This window comes from Mirounga leonina, unplaced genomic scaffold (genome assembly GCF_011800145.1).
Source record: "Mirounga leonina isolate KUSES-001 unplaced genomic scaffold, KU_Mleo_1.0 Mir_418, whole genome shotgun sequence".
NCBI lineage: Eukaryota > Metazoa > Chordata > Mammalia > Carnivora > Phocidae > Mirounga > Mirounga leonina.
Window position 1 is genome coordinate 28,130,704 of NW_023270739.1, and position 17,671 is coordinate 28,148,374.

The 17,671-nt window shown below is 35.1% G+C and overlaps 1 protein-coding gene across 2 annotated transcripts in view; it reads left to right on the forward strand.

Moving 5' to 3' along the window:
* The window catches only part of CUNH12orf50 (chromosome unknown C12orf50 homolog), a 32,682-nt gene extending 15,522 nt beyond the window's left edge, over positions 1–17,160 (forward strand). Inside the window, exons 4-13 of one of the 2 annotated variants that reach the window (XM_034987285.1) lie at positions 4,144–4,302; positions 4,757–4,834; positions 4,916–5,029; positions 6,902–7,012; positions 8,214–8,321; positions 9,657–9,773; positions 11,195–11,299; positions 11,566–11,769; positions 14,033–14,125; positions 17,135–17,160. In XM_034987285.1, coding sequence (XP_034843176.1) covers positions 4,144–4,302; positions 4,757–4,834; positions 4,916–5,029; positions 6,902–7,012; positions 8,214–8,321; positions 9,657–9,773; positions 11,195–11,299; positions 11,566–11,769; positions 14,033–14,125; positions 17,135–17,160 — 1,115 coding nt within the window. The remainder of the gene's footprint in view (positions 1–4,143; positions 4,303–4,756; positions 4,835–4,915; positions 5,030–6,901; positions 7,013–8,213; positions 8,322–9,656; positions 9,774–11,194; positions 11,300–11,565; positions 11,770–14,032; positions 14,126–17,134) is intronic. The other variant, XM_034987286.1, reaches the window with a different exon arrangement.
* The last annotated feature ends 511 nt before the right edge of the window (positions 17,161–17,671 follow it).

Sequence of the window (17,671 nt, forward strand, 5' to 3'; positions counted from 1 at the left end):
AAGTAAATTTTAGAAATAACAAGATAAACATGATTTGTCACATATAAAGGAACCTCAGTAAGATTAACAGCTGATTTCTCAGACACATTGTAATCCAGAAGGCAGTAGGAGGACATATTCAAAGTACTGAAAGAAAAAAATATATATATTTGCATATGTATATAATTGTATTTTTGAGCCTATAACATTTAGAAATGTAATATATTTGGCAATAAGAGCATAAAGGAGGCAGGTGGGAGCAAACCTATATTATGGTAAGGAAATGATACCAGGTGGTGACTCAAATCCATAGGAATAAATGAATAGAAGAATCAGAAATGATAAATAAGAAGGTTAATATAACAAACCCTATAGATACATATTTTCTCTTCCTTCTCTCAGCTCCTTTAAAAAATACAAAATTAAACAAGGTAATATAACACTGTATTTTGGGGTTTGTAACACATATAGATATAACAACAACAGCACAAATTGGGAGGGGGTGGAAGAAGGAATAGAACTATATAGGAATAACCTTTTTATCTCTAGCTGGACTTAAATAGTATAAATCTGAAGTATATTTTGAAAAGTTAGGAACTATATGGAAAGCCCTAGAGCAACTCCCAAGAAGATACCTTTAAAAATATGGAAAAATCATAAAAATAATTTAAAAATACTAAAAAATATCTGCTTACTGCAAAAGAAAGCAGTAGAGGAATAGAGGAACAACAACAACAAAAAACCAGGAAGTAAAATGAGAGATAAAAATCCAACTGTATCAATAATAACATTGAATATGATTAGATTAAAATACAATAAAAAGGCAGACACTGCCATATTAAAAATAAGGATTCAACTATATATTATCTATAGGAGACATACTTTAGATTTAAATACACAAACAAGTTGAAAGTAAAAGAATGAAAAAAGATATACTATGCAAACAATTATAAACAACAAAGAATAGAAGACTTGAACAACTATAAAACAATACGACCAAACAGACATCTATAGAATGTTCCTTGCATAATAGCAAAATACACTTATTTCTCAAGAGCAAATGGAACAGTCTCCAGGATAAAGTATATATTAGGCCATAAAACAAGCTTTAATAAGTTTGGAATTATAGAAATCATACAATGTATGTTCTCCAAACATAATGAAATTAGAAATCGATAAGAGAAAAAATAATGGGAAATTAACAAATATGTAAAAATTAAATAACACACCTATAAACAACCAAGAAATTACAAGGAAAATTAGCCAATGCTTTGAGATGAATGAAAATGAAGAAACAGCATACTAAAACTCATGGGATGCAAGTAAAATAGTACCCAGAAGAAACCTTATAGTTGTAATGCCTATATTTAAAAATATGGTCTAATAACCTAATTTTATACTTTAAGACACTGGAAAAAGAGCAAAGTAAACCTAAAACAAACAGAAGGAAGAAAATAATAAAGATTAAAGCAGAAATTAATGAAATAGAGAGTAGAAACCTGTGTCCATCCTCTGATGAGTGGATAAATTGTGGTATAGCTGTACAGTGGAATATTATTTGGATTAAAAAAGGAATGCAGAATTGTTACAGGTGACAGCATGGCTAAACCTTGAAAACCCTATGGTAAGTGGAAGATGACATGTACAAAAGACCACACACATATTGTATGATTCCACTTATATGAAGTATCTAGAATAGGCAAATCCATAGAAACAAAGAATATTAGTGATTGTGTAGGACTAGAGGTGTTTGGAAGACATGAGGAGTAACTGCTAATGGGAATGGGTTTCTTCTTTGGAGTGATCAAATATCCTAAAATTGATTATGGCAATGGTTGTACAACTCTGTGAAAATACTAAAAACTACTGAATTATATATTCATATGGGTAAATTTTGTGGTGTATGAATTACATCTCAATGAAACTTCTAAAAATGTGACTCTAAAATTTACTCTTTTGAATGTTCAGTGAAGCTTCTCTTTGCAACTAATGACAAGTCTTGGGAATATATATTGAGAATAGCTAAAAAGCTTTATTTAAAGCCATGTTTTTCCTTTAGAGTTTTTACTAGCACTCTCCTTCCATGATGTCAAGAGACTTTCCCTTTGAGAGTTATATATTCTTTAACAATAGTCCAGAAGTGGAAGAAGCAACATTTTTCAACAAAAATTCTTAACTACTACCATACTCTACTATGCATTTGAATTTAGAATGTTCCAACATGGACCCCAATAGCACTTTTTCTAATACCTTGTGTATTCATTTTCTGTTACTGTTGTAACAAATTACCAGCAACCAAGTGGCTTCAGCAACTCATTTGTCATTCTTGTAGTTCTGTAGTTTAGAAATTCCATGCAGACATCTCTGGATTGAAATTAAGTTGTCTCCAAGGTAGCATTTCTTCTGAAGACTCTGGGAGAGAATCTGTTCCCTTGCCTTTTCCAGTTTCTAGAGGCTTTCTGTATTCCATAGTTCATATCCTCCTTCCTCCATCTTCAAAATCAGCAATCAAAGTCAAGTCCTCCTGACATTGCATCACTTGACATAGCTTCCACTGTCACATCTCTTTCCTGGCTCTCTTCCTCTGCATCTCTCTTCCATTTGTAAAGACCTTTTTGATTACCTTGGGCCCACCTGGATAATTCAGAACAAACAATCTGCCAATTTTAAGGTCAGGTGATTATGTCTTAATTCCACCTGCAGCCTTAAATCTTCTTTCCCATATAACCTAATACATACTTAGGTTCCAGGGATTAGGACATGGACATCCTTAGGAGGCCATTATTCTGCCTACTACATCATGATTTTCTCCTGGTAGAAATGTGTATAAATTAAAGTAATGGATAAAGCCCTATGGGTTTGGGGTAGTTTGGTTAATCAATAAAGGAGGATTTCTCTTTTGGCCAGTGTGCTATAGTAAATTCTGGCATGAGTGAAGGGTAGGCCTTTATCTTATAAAGTGGAGAGAAGACTATTGTGAACTCAAGCCTGTTCTTAGGCTAACCAATTTTAGGGGAAAAATAAACGTGGAAATTGAGGATCTGGAATAGGATTCATTGGTTTCAAATTATTGGGATGGCACACCTAAAGATTGCCTATAACCCAGGACCCTAGTTGGATGATAATTCATTTGGAATAGTGGTTTCCAAATGGGGCTGATTTCATAATTACCTGAGACTTTTAAAAAATGGAATTAGATTTTCAGGGTTTAATCTAGATCTGCTAAATCAGAAGTTCAGAAATCAGAGACCCAAAAGATGTTTTGAATTTCTTTTTTTTTTTTAAGATTTTATTTATTTATTTGAGAAAGAGTAAGAGCACAAGGTGGGGGGTAGGGGCGGGGGGGGGTAGGGGCAGAGAGAGAGGGAGAAGAGAAGAAAGGGAGAAGCTCCCTCAGCAGGGAGCCCAACACAGGGCTCGATCCCAGGACTTGGGGATCAAGACCTGAGCCGGAGGCAGATGCTTAACTTACTGAGCCACCAGGTGCCCCTGTTTTGAATCATTTCTTTAGTTGATTCTGATAATTAGCCAAATTTGATAACTACTCACTTAGAAAACAAAGGGGATTGAATTAGTGATAATAGAAGATTCATGTGTTAACTAACTTTTTCTATTAATTGCTTGGTAGTTTTGAAAGTTACAGGACATTTAAATGTGACCTAGAACTTTGGACAGTCTGACCAATGTGCAGCCAAAACAGAAAACTGAAAGTATCATTCTTTCTCACTTCCAAGTAATCATGCAGCCACAGAAAACTAGAACCATTGGATTTTTTCCTCTTTTGGCATATATACTCTGCCATTATAAGCTATGCCTTATTTGAATTTGTCTTTGTTAATTTATTATAAATTGATTAAGTTATTCTTATTCCACAGATACAATCAATGTAAGAATACAGTAATACTTACGGTCACTTCGCATTTATACCTAAATTGTGATATACCAAGTCATGGTCATAATTCCTATAAAATCTATGAATTAGCATATTTTCTGCACCTTACAGACAAAATGTTGATATTTTTTACTAGTTTAAATAACCTTTCCAGAAATAAGATGAGACACCTTTTAATAAAATATGCAGTAAATTAGGAGGACACTGTTGATCATTGAACATGCACATAATATATATCTTAAAAAGACTGAAATTTTGCATTTCTTCTGTAGATATCACACCACAGAAAGAAACTCAGGAAGGAATTCCACCCCTGACCCAGAGTCAGGAACCCCTGAAACCTCAGGAGAATATATCACGACCCATTCACCATCCTTTAGTTTTAAAAACTAACTTTGAGGAAGAAGAGGAGGAAGGAGATGAACAAAATGGTTAGTAAGGCTTTTCTCAGATTTACAATGCACATTCAAAAACTGTACCATTTTTTTTTTTTTACATATTTTTTAACTGTGAGAGGTTTATAAGGTAATATGTTATATTTAGGCAGATTTCAGTAAGAAAATAGCTTGAATTTTTTTAATATATTCAATTCATTATGTTCTAATTTGTTCTATGTCTATACATGCTTATGATCATTTGGATTGGAGGGTTTTTGTTGTATGATGGCTGGGAGATAGATCTCATTTAAATATGTACAGTTGCTTAAACTGATTTTTCTAATATGTGAAATATAGCAATTCGAGACATTTATCATTATGCAAATTATTGATTTTAAAAATAAAAAAAATCCATGAGAACAATGTCTGGGATTTTTCATTCTGATTTATTATGTATTTTCATATTATTTGACTTCCGACAATTTAATTAAAAAAAAATATCCTATAGATGCTTCTAGTTTATGGACAAAGACTCCTGAAGAAATTGAAGAAAAAAGAGCAATAAAGGAGATGTGTTATAAATCTGGTAAGAAATCATACATCTGTGGATTTTCTAATGCTTGATGTGACAAATATACTAACCCCTACTTTTCTAATGGGAGATTAGGTGAATACTACAGATTTCATACTCCTCCAGATATTTCATCATCAAAAAGCATAGCCTCTACAGCAGACAAAGAGTTAGAAAAGCCTTTGGAAAGTGGCAGTGAATTGCAAGAAGGTAAGGAATGAAAAGGCAGCATTTCAAGGTGATGTATAAGAGATACTTGATGTGATAGGCTGTGAATTATTTAGTAAGATTTACACTAGAGTTAAATGATAAATAATACATCAGAATTGAGAGTGAGGAGGAAGTGCTTTTATCAGATGACCTATATTTAATATGAAAAGCTGCTATTAATGTAATTATGCTTTCCCAGCGGAGCTACAGACTGAATAGGCTTCATAAGCGCGTGGCGGCACGGCTCCCCCGATGCAGTAATTCTGTAAATAACTTGCTTTTACCATTCATTTTTCTTTGCAAAGAAATCTCCCTGTGAAATAGGTGCATATTTTTCTCTGTGAGCAGAAAGAACAACCTAGCCCTAGAAGGACAAAAGGGAGATGACAGAATGACGTTAGTGGCAGAGCAAGGATACATTTGTTCATTGAATGAGTGCCTTTTGTGTACCAGGCAATTTCAGAAGCAGTGCAGGTGGATTATTCCAAGGCTGGGCCTTTCACGAATCTTATGTTTTGGTGAATCTTATTTTAATGTTGGTAAACATTTTGCCCTTGAAGGCAAGATAAGAACATTATTTTCTGGATATAAAACCAGAAACTCAGAGAAAATCCATGGATGCCATGAGTTTATATAGTTGTCTTGCCACTAGGATGAGATGAAAAGTTTTGCTGCAGTAGAAGATTTGAATCCTTTCCTCTCCCTAAAAATAAAAAATGATAGTTGGGAAAATCTCCCAACATCGAGATGAGGGTAGGATAAAGTAGAGGATGGAGAGTAAAATACTTGCTGTTCAAGTACATACGTGGCAAACTATTTAAACATATGGCGGTAGGTGGCAGCAACATACCATTAGATGTTAGAATGATTGTCAAGACAGCTGATAGGTGGGCACCCCATCTAGAGAAGGGCACATTGCCCGCATTACCTAGACAAGGAGAAAAGAAAACAAGTTAGCAATGAATATAAAAAGGGTAGATTAGAAAGATAATTACACGTACTTTCACTTTATATTATGGTTTCAAAAGCCTTTTATTTTTAAATAATTTCAGGTAATTCATGAATAGCCTTCACCAGATTTCCCCAGATGTTAGTATTTTACACATTTGATTTTTCACTCTTTCTTTCTCTAAATATACACATTGTGATTTTTTTCTAAACCATTTGTGCAAGAGTAAGTTGCAGATATGATGCCCCTATATAACTCTTACATAACTTTGGTATAAATATCAAAATCAGGAAATTACCACTGATACCATATCATTTACAGAATTTTTAAAATGAATTTCACCAGCTGTACCATCAAAGTCCTTTATAGCCAAATGAACTTTTTTCCTGATTTAGAATCCAATCCAGAATCATATGGTGCATAAGATTATCATGTCTCTCTTATTCTGCTTTTAATAGTTTATTCTAGAGATGTATAAGAAAAGTGCTAAGAATTATTTATCACAGTATAATTACCATTTGTCAGTGGTAGACTCTAATACTTTTCACTCAGTTTGTTCATGATAAGTAGATATAATCAAAAGAAATATTACAAAATTCATTATATGAAGAACACATCAAATAAGTTAGGTATACATACAAAATAATGTTAGATTGTTTAAATTTTTAAATTGCCGTTTAATAAATAATCCACATAGGAAAACAAACCTGTTTGTTATTTTCTTGATAATCATAAAATTTGTTTAAAATTCATATATTTATAAATTTATTGTTTATCATATCACTATGCAAACAATACTTGCATTAACTTTTAGACTTTTTACTATCATTATGAATTCTACTGTAGACTTAATGTAAGTGCCTATGGTTCCTGGGGTTTTTTTTTTTTCTTTTTCCTTTTTTAATTTTTTCTTAATTTTTTAGGGGATGGTCTTACAGTTCCAACAAAATTTAGCCTATTTGAAAGGCAAAGTGAGATAAAAGCATCATTGGATAGGAAACCAAGGACTGACATTGCTGCTTTTGAAAATGGAGGTGAGTTATTACTAGTTGATTCTGAATATATTACCATATAATAAATGAGTCTGAATTTCCTCTCTCATAACTAATTTCGTTTTTTCAAAATCTTCTTGAGATTTTTATTGTTGGCTTTGGGTAAGGAACTTGAGGCCTGGAATTGTATATAATCAGTTGCTGTAGATGAATCCCTATAGGAGAATGTCTAACACAAGACGTGCACTCTGTGAATATTTGTAGAATAAATGATTTTATGTTTAAACAATTGAATGGATGAGTGGAGACATGTTTATAGAATTTACAGATGACTGGAAGTTAATATGCTGGATCAAGGAGCCAAATTTAACAAGGTAAACTCAAACTGTGATACACAAAAATTCTTGCATTTAAGTTCAAGACATTAATGGTAGATTTTCTTCAAGTTGGGAAAGACTTGACATGATACCAATTGCAAAGAAAAAAATAAGTGTTTTTTGTTGGCCACAAGGTTTAAATATGATTCAGTAATGGGTGTCAAGTACCAAATAGCTCAGGTAAACTCACATTGAATTATTAGGAGTAGCATAGGAAGATAATTAAATGTGGTAAGTCATTTAAAGTACTCAGTAGTGTCTGCCACATAGAAAAATGCTCTACAAATATCAACTATTATTACAGTAGCTCCACTGATTTCTGTAATGGTAGTCCACATGGGTGTGTCATTTTAAAAGAAGGTTACTTGAAACAAATATTTTACGTTATGAAAGGGTAGCTTGTATAGTGAAGAATCTGGAAATTAAGTATATAAGTAATATTTAAAGCAATTATGGATATTTATCTTGGAAAATAGAAGAGCTCTAAGGAGCATAAAAATTGCTCTCATATATCTGAAGATGTTATATTGAAGATAAATTATATTTACTCTGAGTAACTCTAAAGGATGGTAAAGGATAGAAGTAAAGATTTACATATGTTAAAGGAAAATTAATTGTGTTGACTATGTGAGTTTTTTTGCAATTATCTCTATGCAAGTGTACATACTATATATTCATGTACATATATTTACATGTATTAATCTAAACATACGTGATATGTGTAGAGATGTGGGTGATTATCACTGAGAAGTGTTTAAATAAAACTGGGGAAAGGGTATACTGTAGAAAAGGATAATCTTGTGTTGGAAGATAGTTTTGTACAACGTTCTGCCACCATGGCCACTGACCGTAAGGTATTGTCATAGGAGGTGACTGTTATGTTCCACAGAGGATCATATTTCTTGGAGTAGATGAAAATGAAGCTTTAAAAGAAGAGAAGGAAATCACCATGTCAAAATGTTCAAATAGTAAAGGTAATGAACCAGCCTATAATTTTAATCCATTCATAATTTGGGTAGATGTGTTAAATACAAAACTTGACACTTGTAGAGACCAATAGAAGAGGCGTAAATAGTAAATAAAAATATACATTAAATACAGTGAATAGGAGTCAGAAACTCTAAGGTTTCAGTCCTGGCCTGTCCCTCATTGTTTGACCATGACACCATCTCTTTTAGTTTCAGTTTCCTTATCTAAAATATTGGCCTGTTGGACTACGTAATTTCTAGGAGTCTTGCTAGCTCTACTGTTGTGGGTTCTGTTAAATAGTAAAACCAAGTCCTTCAGTTTCTTTTTCCAACTTCAAATAGTGTGATTGAATTTTCTTAGAAAGCTTTGTTTGTGAACACTGTGAAGAGTATTAATCTCATGACATCTATGACCTCATTTTATGATTATTACTAGTCTGTGAATAATCAAGAGATATGATAATAAAATCCATCCTTTATAGTTTTATATTCCCCTTACACCATGCGTAGAATCCCCCACGTGGTACCTCTCTGCTAGGCAGGCTCTTTCAGTCACAGACTAAAGGTATAGCTGTCCTGTAATTAGAGGGCTTTATGTATTCTCTATCCAAATATTAACTAATTTCATCTACTGTTCCCCCCCCATTAAATAAATGTTCTCAAGAATAGGTTAAGGCACTTAAGATCAATGGGAAATGACATGGAAGTCTCTTTTCCCCTCTATCAAAAAAACCCCAAAAAACAAAAAACAAAAGAATTCTAACTAAACTAATAACAGTTGCTACAATTCGCATTTGGCTGTTTAAATTTAAACTAAAATGAAATAAAGCTAAAAAAATTTAGCTCTTCACTTGCATTAGCCATGTTTCAAGTGCTCAATACCTACATGTGACTAGTGGCTATCATTTCCTACAGTACAAGCTGAGACTATTTCCATCATTGTATAAAGCTCTTTGGGGCAGTCCTGCTCCAAAGCATAGAACACATGAAAGTTATTACATTTAAATTATTTCTGGAAACTTAATTTAAATAAGCACACTTGATTTAAAATTAATAAACTTCTGATTCTTTTATATGACGGTATTAAAAATATTGCCACAAATACATAATTTGTATATTGAAGATAATATCTGTACATTGGATTCTTAATGTTTTGTTAGTGACAAATTTTGGGGACTCATTGTAGTGATTAGGGAATTTCGGTGATGAATTATAAAAATTAATATACATATATATATTTTAAAGAGGTATGCCCATCATATAATGTTTGAAAAGTGAAATACCAACTGAAAGCTTCTTTTACTAATATTGACATTTTATTTTCTTAATTTGCTTTAAAAGATAACAAGGACAGTCCTCATCCAAAGCGTTCCCTAACTACCCGACTAGTACCTACAACGCATGTATTAAATGCTACTGAGAATATCAGTATGAAGTGCAGAGAGGACCCCTCTTCAAGTGAGACATCAGCTCTATCACTTTTTGGCCTTAGATATATTTGTCTTATCGTGGATTTGTTTTGCTTATTTGAAATAGAATTTTTAAAAAGAAAAAAAAAGATGGTTTGAAAATTATTCAGGATTAAGAATTAAAAACAATATTCTTCTACTAACTCTGACAAAGAATTGTGATGTAGGTCCTAGTAAATTATATACGTTCCCACTAGTTTAATTTAGGTATTAAAATTAATGATATACTACCTTCTCGGAAGGTTCATTAGTATAGCATTTTAAATTTAACCTATAGTGAGATACATTGACAGGTTTTTACTATGTTTTGGATTATTTTTCATGATTTGGCTTTTCCAGGCCATTCAGTATTCTGAGCTACTTCTCTTACACAATTAAGACTCATGAATCTTCCTTTCTGTTTCCTTCCTTCCTTCTTTCCCTTATTTCATTTCCTGAGGCCCTATAATGTTCTTGGATCCCAGCCAGGCATTGAAGGAAACCATGATGGTTTACTCCTAAGCAGCTCAGTTTAGTGACATTTGTTAAAAATATGGTTTCCAAATCCTAGGAGTGGGGGCTTGAGAGTAAGGGTAGAGCATGATGTTTGGAGAGGAGGTGGTGAATCAGAATTCAAACTTCACGCTTAAGCTGAACTTGAGAGCTAGGGCAAAGACAGATTTATTAGTCCACTAGAGAGAGCTAATGTAATCTACATAGTGAACTTGTTCATTTTCTCTGTGCAGTAGTTACGTGTCAATGTTCAGGATCTCCACACGTGAGAAATAACGAAGAATTCCCCTGTCTACTAAATTGTTTTAAGATTCTCTGGAGAAATGTCCCTTAGAAATTCCTAGAAAACTGAGCTTGTATATAAATTTTTCAATGTAAAAATATGACAGTAAAAAGTGAATTTAGTGATCTTAGCACTTAGAAATTCTGACTACTTAGTCTTGTTTCTCCAAACTAACTACACACCCAAACTCTTAAAACTTAAAAGAATAAAGTAATACTCACTAAAAGTATTTTATATTAATCTAATTTCTTAAGAAGTAGATTTATGTTCAAAATAACAATTCTAAAACTACTTAAAAATAACATAATGAGATATATAGTTATATTTGGAATGTAATTTTATAGTCTTTTAAACAATTTACACATTCCTTTGGGGAAGAGCATTTCTTCCCTGAGGAATGCTATATATTGAAAATTTTCTCATCAACCAGTTTCCAGGATAGTTTTTTTGGGGGGGGCAGGGGGTACTTTAAGAAATAAGTCACCCTTTCTTCTAGAAAGTAAAGTATTAGAGTAGTGCATTTATTTTTTTCTCTTGCTTGACATGTGAATGCACAGATATGTAATTATCACCTACAGTAATTTTCAGATGAAAGCATCTCTTAAAAAACTGTAAAAATTTGTATCTTCTTCAAGTGAATGATGTCCAGCCAGTGAGGAAGCCTCACTTTAAAGGTGTGAAAAAAAGAAAATGGATTTATGATGAACCAAAGAATTTTCCTGGCCCAGGAATGCGGAGAGGTAAAGTATCTTCATATTTGATATTTCTAAATTATAATTTGAAACAGAATGAAGAAATCAAATATAAATTAGTATTTCCTATCTGAAAAGCAAATTGCTGTTGTGTAACATGCTATTTTAGATGTCAACCCAACTCCTATAAATTTAGTTCTTTTTGCACACATTGCCTTCCATGGCGCTATCAAACATTTAACCTGCAGTATGTTATTTATGGGTATGATACCAGTTTGTTTTATCCCTCACTCCCTTCCCCCTTTCCTTTACAGCAGTACAGGCCCCAAATCCCAAAAATAAAATGACTTACCATCGCAATAATAAAAACAGAAATGCTGAGAACACATCCTATATCCATGTTCAGAGAGATGCAATCAGGACTGTCTCACGGAGTGCACCCCCCCGCAGCAGGCCCACAAATGGGTCCTACAATAAAGTCGATGTTAACAAGGAACCCAAATTCAGCCTCTGTCCAGGTAAAGCTCTTTTGGTATGTGATTTACTCATGTCCATGGTTTGCATCCCCATGGAATTACGTGATGGTCCAACTAATCTTCATCGCCACCCGCCCCCCTTTTCTGTTTCCAGGCCATCACCACACCAGGACATCTTAGAAAACTGGTGAGAGGATTTCTCCCATGAGCAGGAATGCACATGGTTTAAAGGATATGTTAGAAAATGTGTTGGGTACAGACGACTAGACGAACCTCACTAGAGTTTTGTCTCATAGCACTGCACTTTGTTCCCCCCTGGATAGCTTTATTTCACTCTTGAGGATTGTTTTCAAATGGTTGACATTTTCTTCTTCCAATAACTGCATTGTTCAATCATCACTTTCAGGCTAGTGCCTTGGCTTTTCTTTAAGTCTTCATGATTACTTTCTGAAAGGGTTAGTTTGGGGGTTAACTACAATATTTTTGGCAACCTCTCATCTCTCCCACCATGCACAGATTGCTCCTAAATCATTTCATCATGTAATAGGCAAAGTCATAGTATATGTACAAGGCCACCACGGAGGAGGGAACTACATCTTTTCTTCCTGTCTTGGATGAATTTTGTTTTTTTGAAGTTGGGTTTCAGCTCTCTCAACTTAACACGAGGCAACTTAATTCCCTCTAATTTCATGTGTGTATTTTCTTGTGTTCCCAGTCTAGTTAGTGGGGTTCTGAATATTCTGCCCTTTCTGAAACACAAGTAAAAATTCAATGTCTCTCTTAGGTCCTTTCTTTTATAATTTAAATAGAAGTTAGCTTTCTTTAAATTGTATTTCTTCTATTTGTTTTAGAATAAAATGATATATGGGTTTATATACAAAAATAAGGATATTCTTGGGTGAAACCGTCTTATTTATTATTATTATCATTTTATTATCATTTTATTATCATTTTACTGGGAGTGAATGGTTGTCTGGATTTGTGCTAAGGTTGTCACAGTTACGCTCACTATTGCTTTTGCACCATTAGTGCAAATGTTAACGAGGAAAAAAAGCAAATAAATTCTTAGTGTTATTATGAGCCATGCTTTGAGAACCGTAGCTGCATAGTAATACTTAAAAACACAAATACTGGGCGCCTGGGTGGCTCAGATGGTTAAGCGTCTGCCTTCGGCTCAGGTCATGATCTCAGGGTCCTGGGATCGAGTCCCGCATCGGGCTCCCTGCTCCTTGGGAGCCTGCTTCTCCCTCTGCCTTTCTCTCTCGCTCTGTCTCTCATGAATAAAAAAAAAAAAAAAAAAACTTTAAAAAAATCTTAAAAAAAAAACAAACACAAATACAACATTGTTAGGTAATAGTTCAAATATAAAGTTGTCAGAGGAAAGTAGATTATTAAAGAACCAAGTCAGTATATCAAGGCTTTGCTTTCCTGGGACAGAACATTCACTATGGTCGAGTATTCCCTGACATCATGGGAGTCACCTCACGGAAGGTAAAGGGAATTGGCAGTGCCTTCTAGGTCTTCTCTTCTTTTTCTTTCTTTCTTCTACAAGCATTAGCAGAATTGGATTGTAAAGCAAGGCAGTGAAGTATTTTGATCACATCCAGATATCATACTCTCCCGTAGCTTAGCCTCATGGGAGAGAGCCTTATTTGAAGAACTGGACAGCCAGTTAAGAGGTGCATAACCATCCATGTTCACTGATAACATAAATGGTCTTTTTTTTTTTTAAGATTTTATTTCTTTGAGAGAGAGTACGAGCAGGTGGGAGGGACAGAGGTAAAGGGAGACAAGCAGACTCCCCGCTGAGCAGGGAGCTTGACACAGGGCTCCATCCCAGGACCCTGAGGTCATGACCTGAGCTCAAGGCAGATGCTTACCCAACTGAGCCACCCAGGCACCCCATCATAAATGGTCTTAGGGCGCCTGGGTGGCTCAGTCGGTTAAGCAACTGCCTTCGGCTCAGGTCATGATCCTGGAGTCCCGGGATCGAGTCCCGCATCGGGCTCCCTGCTCGGCAGGGAGTCTGCTTCTCCCTCTGACCCTCTTCCCTCTCATGCTCTCTGTCTCTCATTCTCTCTCTCAAATAAATAAATAATAATAAAAAAAAAATCTTAAAAAAAAATAAAAAAAAATAAATGGTCTTAATAAACTCACTTGGGTCCCTGATGCCTTAGTTTTGAAATGCTAAAATAAATTACTTAGAAGAACAGCTTCATCTCTGAGATATTTATAACTTTAAGACACTCTTGGAATATGATTTTGAAGTTATAAAATATTTAATTCCTGTCTTCTTTTTTCTCAGATAAATATATGTCAACATCATATAATGGTTCAGCCTGGCGAAAAAGAATTCCTTTTTCAAAAACATATTCAAAAACTGAAAAGATATATACAGGTAAAAATTTACTAGTAATTTTAATGTATCATTCTAAAAACAAATGACAAGTTTTTAAGTTTCAAGGTCAGGAAACACATTTTAGAAAAATTTAGGAAATTTTCATGCTTTATGAATACAATTACTTGGAGTTCAGTAGATATCTTGTCTACTAGCAATTTAATTTTACTTTGTTTTATTGTGCTCTCCTTTGCCTATTTTTATGTCATCAAAAATCTTTTGATATACTTCTATCCTTAGAGACAAGCAACAGTTGCACCAATTATATGTTAAAATTAATTCTTTGTTGAACTACATAGCAAATATATAAAACCATATTTTGACACAAAATATTAAAGCCCTACTATATCCACCATGGACAAATATTGGCTGGTGCAGACTAACAGGGCACCTAAGATGAAGTTTCCAGGCCAGGAGGTTCTGAGTGACTGTGGTGTCCCCCTTGTTGTGCTCTGTTCTCTGGGAGAGTATGGGAATCCAGGGAACCTCCCCAGGGTAGAGGTTTGAAGCAGACCTGACCTCAGGTGGTTCTTTTGCTAAAAAGCTTGATGTCTTCTCAAAGCTTATCCTGGGGCTGGCACAGTAGGTTTGGAAAACCACACAGGATAAAATGGTTTCAGTTACTCCAGAAAAATGAATCTTTCGGAAAAAGTTCTAAATAAGGAGTTCCTACTTACATCTTTAGCCTAGAACTTTCAGAATCATCTGAAATCCATAAACTTTTATATAAGAACTTCCCAGAATGAACCCAAAGACATCCAGATTAGAAACTGTCCACTTAAAAACAAAAACTGAGATCTTAAGTAGTATTTCTCAAAACTCTTGACTTTAACTGTGAAGTCAGTTGCTTTTCTTTTTTCTCCCATTTCTTTCCAAATCATATGGTACTCTAAGAGAACTCTGCTGCCATGCTATTTCCTTGACTATATTTTCTCTGAGCTTACTTTGGGTTTTCACATGTGATTGCACTTAATTTTGGGGGGAAGGAGATGAAAAGTTGGTAGAAATCCTGGCTAAAACTACAATTGTTGAGCTGCATCTTTTTCTCCTGTGCTTTCCTTGTGGGTGTGATATTATCTGGAATATTTAAAGATGCACTCCTCATCCCTGCCCCTCTCCTGGTGACTGCTCTTGTATCCCAGCAGTCTCCTCCTTTCTCATCCCAGGTAGTCAGACATGAATTACAGAAGGATTTGGGGGAAGAAGGGGTCACTTCAGAGCATGAAACATGTACCATCCATGTATGGCACAGGAAAGGGAATGTGACAGGGGATGTGAGCTTATAAAAGCACTTTTTTTTGTTCAATCTATACAGCAAGAAGGAGGGCATGCAGAGGCAGCAAGAGACCAGAGAGAGTGTGGGGCCACTTACTCCATTCCAGTCCCCTTCTGCTCTTCTCTTATCACCTCCAGCTATGCCAGGGCCTAGGGGTAGAAAGTCAGTGATGGATTTCCCTTTGAGGTTTATAAAACTCTGAGCATAAGGAGGATCTGCACTGCACTTCCCAGATACAGCCAAGGGAGAAAAGCTTTGGAGAGAATTTAGCAGTGTCATGTATTGGTGGGAGTGGGGAGAGCAAGCCATATCTAACATGAGAGAGGGCTGGAGAAAGTCTCTTGGGATTTCCAAGCCCCAAATTTGCTTGGGAGGGCATCACATATTCTTGTGAGTTTCAAGTGAGAGTGAGTTCCTGGGAAAGGGCCAACGGGTCTCAAAAGATTGCTCTGCCAGGGAGCCGATGATAACCCAAATCATCCACTTGTTACTTGGGACTTGAAGTACTGTCTGAGGGCAACCAGTAACGACATCACCTGGGAGTTTGTTAGAAATGTGGAATCTCCATAGCAGACCTACTGAATTAAAATCTGCATATTAACAAGTCCCCCAGGTGATTAAGATGCACATTAAAGTTTGAGAAACCTTATGCTATGTTGTCTGGGCCACCATTCACCAGCACCGGACCCAGGCCTTGTGGAGACCCATGATTGTTGAGATAATATTCTCTTCCTAGCTGTCACAAAGCAGCGATCATTCTTCCCTGTACCAACCCTAGAAATTAGGATAAGCAGCAGGGAGATGGGAGAGGGAGGGGAAAAAAAAGTCCCAAGAAAGAATTTCAAATCTGAATGTGGTTGAAATACAAATGTGAAATAACTAAGAAATCACTGAATTGGACTAAGTCTATGTGCAAAGGACTAAATAAGTTTTCTACATCAGGCAGAATGGGGACTTAGAGTCAAGAAATTAAATAGAATTATAAAAATCGTTTTCTTACTTACCTGAGCTTTTGACTGGGAAATTTGTAACCCCTAAATTCCTATCCTTTCCAATTGTTGCTGTCATCATCAGACTAGAGAAAGATTAGCTTGTGTTTCCTCCCCACTCCATTTCGTGCTAGGGCACAGAGGCGCGATTTCAGCATTTCCCAGGGGACAGATGGACTGCTGGAGAGAGGAGGCAGAAAGCACAAGCTGCCGCTAGTCTATTCCGCTAAGGAATATCTCAGAGCCAAGGCCGTAGATGTGTTAATGGGCGAGAGGAGGCTTTTGGGAAAATGTTGTCCGATGCTATGAGGATAATGCAGCAGGAGAGGAAAATATGTGGGAACCAACGAAAGAAGCTGAGGGCGATTAGAGATGTCAGCCTTCCCTTGGGGCCACATGTCCTTTCTGATAAGGATATAGCTGCTGTGACTGGAGGTGCCTGTCTCTATAGGATGGAACATTCATTCTGTTCATTCTGGGTGCACCAAGGTACAGCCTTATATGTAGTATTATTTCCATCTCTTTTCATCCCTCCATCCAAATTCAAAACACAGTAAGCTTTGGAAAGAAATGGAATTAGTTTGAATAGCATTTTGGAAAATACATGAATTAAACAATGAGCTTAGGTTTTGTTTTGCCTTTAGATGTATGGTAAGTAATTAGCCAAAGAAATGCAGAACGTTGCTATCTTGAAAAATGCCAAAAAAGAAAATAGTTGAAGTATTTTGTGTGTTTTATTATTAGAGCCAAGAAGAAATGGGAGCAAGTAAATCTGGAGGTTGAGAGAAGAGAAAAATGAGAAAAGAGAAAATTCTGTGCCAGATATCATCTGATTTACAATCAAAAATGAAAATTCAAAGAATGAGATATTCAAGTACTCCATACTATATACTGGGTAGCCAAAGATGATAAAATGCAAATTCTGAAAATAAGATGCAGGAAGTACATTGTGCTCTTTCAAAACTGATAAAAATGCAAATTACAAACAGCTGCCTGTGTATTTATATAGGTCTGGAATTCATTCGATGCATTGCCACAAACATTTAATAAAATTTAAAAGTTTGACAATTTAAAATCATTCTTTAATTGTAAGCTAAGTTAGACTGCACAGATTGAGAAATGAAATTGTGTCTTTGATCTCTGTTTTGCAATATTCTTTAGAGAAGAAACCTCACATTTTCTTTCTTTACCTAGATTTTAAGCTGGGCCCTCAGTGATAATAACAGATAAAGTGCAAACAAATTCAATGAAGTCTCAGGGTTACAGTTTGGTGATGAGTAT